This window comes from Copadichromis virginalis, linkage group LG7 (assembly GCF_057382275.1).
Source record: "Copadichromis virginalis isolate Kocher_CV1m ecotype Utaka linkage group LG7, C_Virginalis_male_GT1.1, whole genome shotgun sequence".
NCBI lineage: Eukaryota > Metazoa > Chordata > Actinopteri > Cichliformes > Cichlidae > Copadichromis > Copadichromis virginalis.
Genome location: NC_140624.1, coordinates 44,923,916 through 44,933,488, shown reverse-complemented (window position 1 = coordinate 44,933,488; position 9,573 = coordinate 44,923,916). Strand labels below are relative to the sequence as shown.

Genomic DNA, 9,573 nt, shown 5'->3' with positions numbered 1-9,573 from the left:
GTGGCCTGTAGCTGAACTTGTGTTTTGCTTTCCTTACACCTTCAGTAATTTTGGAAAATTAAACTTATGCTCAGTACATGAGCCCAAAGTTTCTCCATGCCTCCAGTGCTCCAATGCAGTTTGCACATCTGTCCAGCTTCATCCTTGTCTTTGCAGTTGGCTATATAATACAGGGCATTTTAAAATTAATGAGTTGCAAATACTTGGCAAATCTACACTATTTGCTTTTTTAACTTCAGAAATATCACAATAAAAACACCCAGGACACAACACCAAATGATCAGATAGCTTTGATATTTCTAATATAGATGGAAAATAATAAACTGCAAATATCAGTGATAACTGATGCAGGTGTAACAATGCAGCCAGTCGTATACATGTTATTTTAAATGGGTGGTTTAGAAGCGCAAGGGTGCTCTATATTACATTTTGCTCATTGGTGCAGATTAACTTCATTTGTTTCATTTATTTATTTAAAAGGGACAATGTAATTTAACATAGTCAGAATATAAAGCATAAAACTGATGTAAATAACAGTAGCTCCTCATAACATTGTCATCTGTTTTGGTTTTCCAGGTGGGAATACAAAGCTGTAAGAACCTGACTTCATGTCATCTACAGTGTTTTCTGGCATACTTACTGTAATCAGATTAATACCACGTTCAATCCACAGTGCAGTGACAGCAGCCCTCATTGGCCACCTGTTGCCTTGTTAACTCTATACAGCTCTGTCTGCCTGTGATCTGCAGCCACAGCATGCTGCTGAGAGGCTGCACAGGCAGCACAGTGTCAGAAATCCCCGTTCTTCAGTCCGGACTGTCCAGATGGAACACCACCTGCCATCTCAATCCTTGTTGACGCGGCGGTAAATCCAATGGCCGGTAAGAACTACCTTTAGTAGTTTTAGACTTCAATGGCTAAAAAGTTCATTATTTAAATTAAGGGGCGATGATTATAAAACATAAAGTAAACTTGTTAAAACTCATAACAGATAGGTTTGAAAAAATTGAAAGAAAGAAGTAACACTGCTAAGTCTGCTAAAGTAACATTAAATGACTGTTCCTGTTTGTATCTTCGCGAATGACCACCTAAAATATCCCTGGCTATTATTCATCAAGCACATTTGTGTGTTTTGATACAACATTTATCATTTATATTATGTATAAGAACATCATATCCTTTTTTTCCTGTGAAAGATCAGACTCTTCTCCCCTGCTACCTTTTCAACACAACTTTTGTTAATAAAATATAAAAGCATTTAAGGTAAAACGTTAAAATAGTTTATGTTTATTTCGTAACGAATTTCCTGTTCTTGACATTGCCTTCCCTTCCCAGTTATACAATCGGGTGCACCAGGCTCAAAATCTTAGCTCATTATCTATCAGTCAATCACACAGCAACTCAATGCATTTAGGTATGTTCACATGGTGAAAGGCGATTTAACTGTTCTACTGGGGAGTTTCTGCACAATCGTCTCTAGGATTTATACAGAATGGTCCAAAAGGAGCAGAAGAGGACCACATAAGGAGACACTCCTGGCAGCTAAGAGTAGAAAATTGAGCTGTTTCACAGGGTTCTCCAAAGTGGACGACAGAAAAATTAGAAACATGTTGACTGATATGATGAGTCTTGGTGTAAACAGCATGGAAACAGAGATCCATCCTGAATGACAATGTCTCAAATGACCTCCACAGTCACCAGATCTCGATCCAATAGAGCACCTTTGGGATGGGATGGAACAGGAGTCACATTGTACATGTGCAGCTCACAAATCTGCAACAACTGTGTGATGCTGTCATGTTAATATGGACCAAATATGGACTACTTTCCACATCTTCTCGAGTTCTTCTCTCAGCCCTTGATATTTCTCCAGCTTCTCGTGTTCCTTCTTCCTGATGTAGCTATCACTTGGTACAGCTACATCTATCACTACGACCACCTGCCTCTGCTTGTCCACAACTACTATGTCTGCTGGAAGTCCCACAGGATCTTAGGTCATTCATTCTTGACAAGCCTTGTGTAGCACCCCTCTTGTCGTCATGTTGAACATCATGCCACGTATTGTGTTGTATGTTTAGTCAAGACAAGTTTCTAGCTTCAGCCTCACGTCAAGTATAGTATTGAGTGTATCTTTCACCACAAGTTTCTAATTCTTGTACACCACATTAAATAATACCTTGTGCCTTAGTTAAATAAAGCATTTGAGAACTTTGAACTCTGCACGCCTGTCTTTCACTTGAGTTCAGTTCTGTACAGGCCCTCGGGCCCCCTTGACAGTATTGCTCACGTAGCTTTTGTAACCAGTTTCCAGATTCAGGTTAGCTACTCTTGCACTCAGTGCTCTGCCACACTTGGGGCTTGGTACCCAATCTCAGATGAGGGTGATAATATCTCCCCTATCTAAAACCTGGGGTTGAATATTTAGTCTTAGTTATCCTAAGATGCATTTGCTGTCATCACAGTAAACAGATAAACCTTTCCATTATTTTTCATATTTGTGCAGCTGTACAAGCTTCTAGCCAGTCACCTGCTCTAGTGATACTATAGTGAGGGAACCTCAAATGATTCTGTTATTAAAATTATTCTGTGCATCTACACATTGATTCTGACAGCAATCAAACATGTTCCAGTGTTTGAAGACAATCAGCCTACAGCTGTGAGCAGCAGCCACTAAGCCAGTCTTCAAAGGATGGAAGAAACTTTTGGCTTACAAAGGCTCTCAGAGAAAAGTCATTGTTTATTTGAAAAATCAGATGTTTTTTCTTAATTAATTTAATGATAAGTCACCTGAAAGGGAGCCCCAAGTGTGCTATTGCATCTCTTATCATGGTATTTTGTGCTGTGTTTGCCAAATGGTGCCAATGACTTAATGACTTACTCCATTCTGATTTCAGACAGCATGGCTTTAAACAGCACAGACGACTTTCCCTGAAGCTGAGTGTTTCAGTTGTTCTCCGTGCGATAACAGCATGCCTCCATTTACATGGGCTGTTCACAACCTGCTGTGCAGGTGTCTCAGCATCCCCATCTCTGCGTGGTTCACTCTTCTGTGTCTCTTTATCATTGTGCCAGCTGTACTCGGAGGCTGTTTTAGTATCCGCAGCTTGTATTTGAGGACACTTCTCAAGATATTTGAGGTGAGCTTGATTTGGGTGCCTAATATCACTAAAAAGGTACAAAATCAAAATCCTTTAAGTTCATATGTGTTTCATTCAAAGACTTTCTAAATGATAAAATCTGGATTACTTAATGATCATTTATTGTAACCCCTGAGTTTTTAGCAAAGTACATTTAATCATGTTGATTTGAAAAATGCATTGCAACAACAAAAGGCGCAAAGAGGATGGAGGCCTTTGTTCTTAAGGCTCAGAGGGACTGTTAGAAGCACAGGGGATGTTGCTGCTGCTTCTTCGGGGAGTAAGGCTTAGTGACTCCACCCTAAGAAGAAGCAAGCATTTACCCATGTGATAAATTCTACTACTCAGGAGAAATGTAATCGTAATTAAAGCTTAAGGAACATGCACGAGGATTGCAACTGTTTTTTGTTTTGTTTTGGTTTACGGGCTGGAGGACCAGGTTACAACATGGTCACCCTGCTTGGATGTACAGTGATGTTTTATTTGCAGTACATGCCATTATGATACTGTGACGATGATATAGTGTTTTTTTTAAATGTCTTCTCTGGTGCAAACATCATGTTCCTCAAAACTGTTTGGTTTCTTTAAAACAGTTTTTTTTTAATTTTTGGAAAAAGGTTGGATTGGAGGTAAATTGGATCACAATATCAGAACTGTTTCTCGAGTTTCTATGCTTTGTTTTCTTAGCTGCAGGCTTCTGAGCCAAACTTGGTTTCCCATCCTTTTCCTCAGCAGAGCTTTAGTCTCCAGGGAGCATCTTGCCCAGTTTCATTACTTTGATCATATTTTTGTCTGTGCTTTCCATTTTCTCTTTGAATCTGTGAACTTGAAGGTATTTTGGAGACCTATAAGGGTTGTTACTAATGCTTATCTAATGCCACAAGAACAACCTTTGAGAGCTCAAATAGAATAGAAAAGCCCTATATAAGAATCAGTCCATTCACAGCTGCTTGTCAACAGAAGAATGAATGCAGCGGTAAATTGTTCAGCCTCTTTTTTATATACTTGTTTTTTTTTGTTTTTTTTTTGTCCTAAATTAGTGGGCAACCTTACGAATGGAAATGAGAGCAAAAGAAAAAAATCAGCAACTCTACAAAACACATACAAATGGTAAACCTTTTTTTCATATATTGATCAGTGTTATGATTCTGGGACGTGTATCTTAGTCATTTTGAAGTGGGTTTTTTTTACTATTTAGTTTTCCTTATGTAATCTGGTTTTCTTGGTTTTCTTTGGGTTTTTATATTCATGTATCTTTTCCCTGCAGTACATTAGTTCTGTCCTTGGTCATAGTTTTGTATATTATACTTTCCTTACTGTTCTGCCCTTTTGTGTCAAATCTCCATCGGTCATGTTTACCCTTGTTTGGTTATTTCCTGTTTTATTTGGGTAACCAGTGTCTTCTGTGTTTTGGTAATTAATTTACTTGTCTAGTTTCCCATAATTAGTGCTCCCCTCCTGTCACTGTCTGCCTCAAGTACCTTGTGTATTTATTGGTGTATTTATTGTAATTGCGTCTCCCCTCGTCCTTTGTGGGGTAGTCCCACTAGCTGTGCGGTCCTTAGTCCCAGTCCTTTTTCCTTGTGGATTTTGTCACCTATTTCTGGACTGCCTGTTACTTGTTCTTTTATTGGTTCAAATGCGCAGGTTTAAACTGAACCTTTATCTACTGCATCCTGTATTTGGATACTCCACAACACCTCACACAACTGAACCTGACAGTCAGTCATAAATGTTTATTTGACTTGTATGAGTTTTAAACAATGAAATCATTCATTTTTCTCTGCACGCTCTCTGCAGGTATCATAGCCAAAGAATCACCAGCATCTTTGCAGCAGGAGATCCGGGGTTCTGCCAGCTGTCTGTGCTCAGATCATGAGTTTGATATGGCTGATATCTTCTACTTTTGCCGAAGGGGCGTGGAGAGCATAGTGGATGATGAAGTGACCAAGCGATTTTCAGCCCAGGAACTTGAGAGCTGGAATCTGCTGACTCGGAGCAACTACAACTTCCATCACATAAATATGAGACTTACACTCCTGTGGGGGCTGGGACTTCTCACCCGCTATGGCATCCTGCTGCCTCTCAGGTATGACTTGTGTCATTAAAAGAACTGTGATTGGCTGGGTGACTGCTGAGGAAACTATTTGTTCTTTTTTCTGCAGGGTTACTCTTGCAGTCACTGGCATTAGTCTCTTCCTATTCCTGACCACCTTAGTGGGGTTTTTACCAAACGCAGCGTAAGTTTGCACAACACCTAAAGTCTCCAGTGTTGTGAGCACCAGCCTGAAGAGATATAAAGTGACTCTGTGGCTACATGCTGTATGTCTTCAGGTTAAGATCCTACCTCAGTGAGAAGGTTCACATGATGGGCTATCGCATGTGTGTAAGCTCTCTCACGGCAATCATCACCTATCATAACAGGTACAGTAAAAAAAAAACCAAACAAACATCAGCCTTATTCAAACCCATGGCAGCATCACGTTGTTTGACAGGAAAACAGCTTTAACGTAATGTCTCGATTTAAGATATCCTAGAGACTAATCGGGTGACTTTTTAACAACAAACATGGCAGATTTTCACTATTTTGTACTGTGTCTATGTGTCTTATCTGCAGAGAAAACAAACCAAAGAATGGTGGTATATGTGTGGCCAATCACACGACACCCATTGACGTGATCATCTTGGCCAGTGATCGCTGCTACTCTTTGGTACAACATTTTGTTTCTCTGAGCTTGTGTACATCAGCATTTATCAGAGTATTTGAGATGAGCAGAGTTTTTGTTTTTGAACTTGGCTCTCAGGTTGGACAGATGCATCGTGGGTTGCTGGGGATGATCCAAAGAGGAATGGTCAAATCCTCCCCGCACATCTGGTTTGACAGATCAGAAGTCAAAGACAGACACCTAGTGGCCAAGAGGTAAAATTGCATCGTCTTTATATATAAATCCCCTTTCCTCATGAGAGACAAAAAGTAAATCAGTGTGGGTGACCCGGGATAGGAAGGATCAAAACTGCCAACAGAACATATAAAGAAAGAAAGCAATCACTCATTTATTCAATGAGTGATTGCTAATAATATTAAGTTAATATTAAAATTTACTTTGAAGACAAATAGGAGAATTCATTAATTCACTAAATATATCATATATTGCTATTTATGTTCAGATTTGTTTTCATATTTCATTTATTTGGTATTTTTTGATGTTCTTTTTTGATGTTTACATTTATATCTTTACTATTTCCCATCATTTTAGACCCCGTTTATTGACTGACTTTATGTAAAGTGTATTTTTCTTTGCAGATTCATTCATGCATTTTTCTGTTTTAATTTCTGCTTCAGTATGCAAATAAGTGTGCTGTCTTTGGCTGCTCCCTGTTCTTCAAGAGGTCACCACAACAGATTGGTCCTCATATTTCACTGAGCTTAGATTTCACACCCAGTGCCCTCGCCGACTAAATGTGCTTGGGAACTGCACTGGAGTTGTGTTCTTGTGTTTCATCAGGAGGATTCCTTTTTTGGGGGATGTAACCACTTAGGATGTTAATGTGGTTAGCAACGGATAGGAGGCATGGCTGGATAAATACAATACTGTGCAAAAGTCTTGATCCACTGTCATTTTTAAAAATATTTTTCAAGGAAAATGGGAAATAGGTGCAGCGATTTATTGAAAACATACATGACAATACAGCACATAAGAAAAAACTGTCAGCTTTGTTTTATTTAAGCAGTCGTCACAAACAGTTTTCTAGGCGTCTTAAAGCACATTCAAAGCTCTTCTTTGGATGATGTTGTTGCTTCACATGGGTTCAATAATGTTGGGGTCTGGGAAGGCCAGTGCATCACTGATAGTATTGCATTGTGTTTTTGTTTTTAATCAGGTGCTATTCTGGATTGGCAGTGTGTTTGGGATCATTGTCATGCAAAACAATGAAGTTAGTCAGATACTTTCCAGATTGTATTGCATGGTTTATTTAAATCTGAAGCTACTTTCCCACTTTCATAATTTTGTTGATTTTGACAAGATCATCAACAGCACTGGCTTAAATGCAGCCACAAAGCATGAAAGAGCCTCCACCTTGCTTACAGATGGCTGTCGATGCTCACTGTTGTCCCTCCCTTCTGAACTTATTTGTACACAGTGGCAAAGATTTTAACCACAAGCTTCAAACTTGAATTCATCACTCCATAAAAGACATGTATCCACTGATTTTCATTTCAGTTCTTGTGTATTTTGGCATCCCTCAGCCTTTTCTCCCTGTTTCCCTTTCTGAAGATTGGCTTCTTGACAGCCGTCCTTCCACTGAGACCATTTCTGATGAGGCTTCAGTGAACAGTAGCTGGATCAGCTGAAGGCCCAGATGCATCTCACGTGTTCTGTGTCAGATCTTTGCTGATTTTTTTCCTATATCTTAAGGACATTAATTTCAGATACTGTTCATGTGCTTTGGATAGCTTTTTAGGTCTGCCATTTCTTCTCTTTTCCTCAAACTTTTTAACAACATGCTTCACATCTACATTACGTGTAGACACAACATTGGTTCGTCTATTGTGTTATAGGTGTGTTTTTTATGCTTAAATGATCCACAGGGCATTATTAAGTGGCTTAAAAAAACATTATTGTGAAAATAGTCAGGGACAAGAACCGGACTCAGAATGAGTGAAAAGGCAGCCAATGTGCAAAAGACAAATTTCGGAAGATCTTCAGAAAGCCTGGAAAACTATTGCTTAAGAGCACTTGAAGAAACTATAAGAAAGTCTAGAAGCTTGGAAGCAAAGCATAAAGCATAAATGAGGGGTGACTCAAGACCTTTGTACAGTAGATGCAATAAGGGGGTGTATATAGTTATGTGTGTGTATTTGCATATGCATGTATGCATCATATCACAGCCAAAATACTGTGTGTCAGGCATTTACCACTGCATGATTCCCACTGTGAGTTTCACTAAATTTGGTTCACGTGATTAAAAGTGAAGTATTCAGCAGTCAGTGTAATACATTGGTTTCGGCTATTTGTATAATTGCAGTAGGTAAGACTAGATTTAAAGTGGTTAGATTTCAATACAAATATTTTAATCTGTTTGTTCTGGTTTTTCATTTCAGGCTTAGTGATCATGTGGCTGATAAAACCAAACAGCCCATCCTCATCTTCCCTGAGGGTGCGTATCATAATGGGTGTAATCTAAGCAGAAAGCAGCCGAAACAGCCTCGTTAGTATTGTTAAGATCCTCACACTGTGTAATTTTCAGGTACTTGTATTAACAACACATCAGTGATGATGTTCAAAAAGGGCAGCTTTGAAATTGGCTGTACTATTTATCCCGTTGCCATTAAGGTAGGAGCTTCAGTCCATTTCCTCCTATCTCCTCATACTGCTCTTACTCACTGCTGACGGGCCGTTTATGGTCATCTTGCAGTATGACCCTCGCTTCGGTGATGCTTTCTGGAACAGCAGTAAGTGTGGCCTGGTGTGGTATCTTCTCAGTATGATGAGCAGCTGGGCCATCGTATGCAGCGTTTGGTACCTGCCACCTATGAACAGAGAGGTAAAGCCCTGCCTTAATTTAAACAATTTAAATCATATAATGTTTAATTCATCTTTTTAAGAGCCCGATTTTTCTTATTGTTCATATGCAGGAAGGAGAGGATGCAGTACAGTTTGCCAATAGAGTGAAAGCCGCCATAGCTGCCCGAGGCGGATTAGTAGATCTCATCTGGTGAGACACGTTTATATTTATATATAATTTATATTTCCGAACAATGACGTGTTCATTGTTGGAAAAGGGAAATGTGAACAGTGGTGCAACTGGGACTTAGAAACTGTGCAGTGTTATAGTTGCCCAATTTTACTTGTTTCCTTCAAGCTTTACGGAAGAATTAACAAATGCCGACTTTGCACTTGTAACCGCTGACGATTCAATGAGTAATACCCCTCAATGTATGTTCTCTCAGGGATGGTGGACTGAAACGAGCCAAAGTGAACAATGCTTTTAAAGAAGGGCTGCAGAAACTTTACAGCAAAGTTCTTGTAGGTGACCATGAAGACCAAAGTGAAAGGATGGAAACCCAGAAAAAAAAAAGATTCAACCACAAGACAATGAGGACACAGTGAATGTATGTTATCACTGCAGAGTTTTACTTCTTAAAGAACATTTTACATAAGGTGAATGTAAAATACCACAGGCAGCAATTTGTACAATAGCTGCTTTGTTGGGTACAACTTTCTAGTACTGGGCTGGACCCTCTTTCATTTTGGTCCAAAATGTGCCAAGAAAATATTCCCCACACTGTTACACCATCACCATCAGCCTGAACTGCTGGTAAAACGCAATATGGATCCATGCTTTGATATTGTTTACACCAAATTATGACTGTGCCATCAGCAGAAACCGAGACTCAAACAGGCAATGTTTTCCAATCTTCTGTTTTACAATT

The 9,573-nt window shown here is 39.3% G+C and overlaps 1 protein-coding gene across 1 annotated transcript; it reads left to right on the top strand.

Moving 5' to 3' along the window:
* Positions 1 to 2,969: 2,969 nt before the first annotated feature.
* Positions 2,970 to 9,250, top strand: gpat4 (glycerol-3-phosphate acyltransferase 4). Its single transcript, XM_085461016.1, has 12 exons — positions 2,970 to 3,137; positions 4,178 to 4,247; positions 4,938 to 5,226; positions 5,303 to 5,377; positions 5,472 to 5,561; positions 5,755 to 5,848; positions 5,942 to 6,057; positions 8,242 to 8,297; positions 8,388 to 8,473; positions 8,556 to 8,684; positions 8,776 to 8,855; positions 9,091 to 9,250. The coding sequence occupies exons 1-12, from the start codon at positions 2,970 to 2,972 to the stop codon at positions 9,248 to 9,250; spliced, it is 1,413 nt and encodes a 470-aa protein (XP_085317142.1).
* Positions 9,251 to 9,573: the final 323 nt, after the last annotated feature.

Excerpts from the sequence above, each read along its gene's own strand:
- gpat4 (XM_085461016.1), top strand. The coding sequence starts at position 2,970 with ATGCCTCCATTTACATGGGCTGTTCACAACCTGCTGTGCAGGTGTCTC. Across the intron at positions 3,138-4,177 it reads CACTTCTCAAGATATTTGAG|TGGGCAACCTTACGAATGGA; the intron begins GTGAGCTTGATT and ends GTCCTAAATTAG. Across the intron at positions 8,298-8,387 it reads CATCCTCATCTTCCCTGAGG|GTACTTGTATTAACAACACA; the intron begins GTGCGTATCATA and ends TGTAATTTTCAG.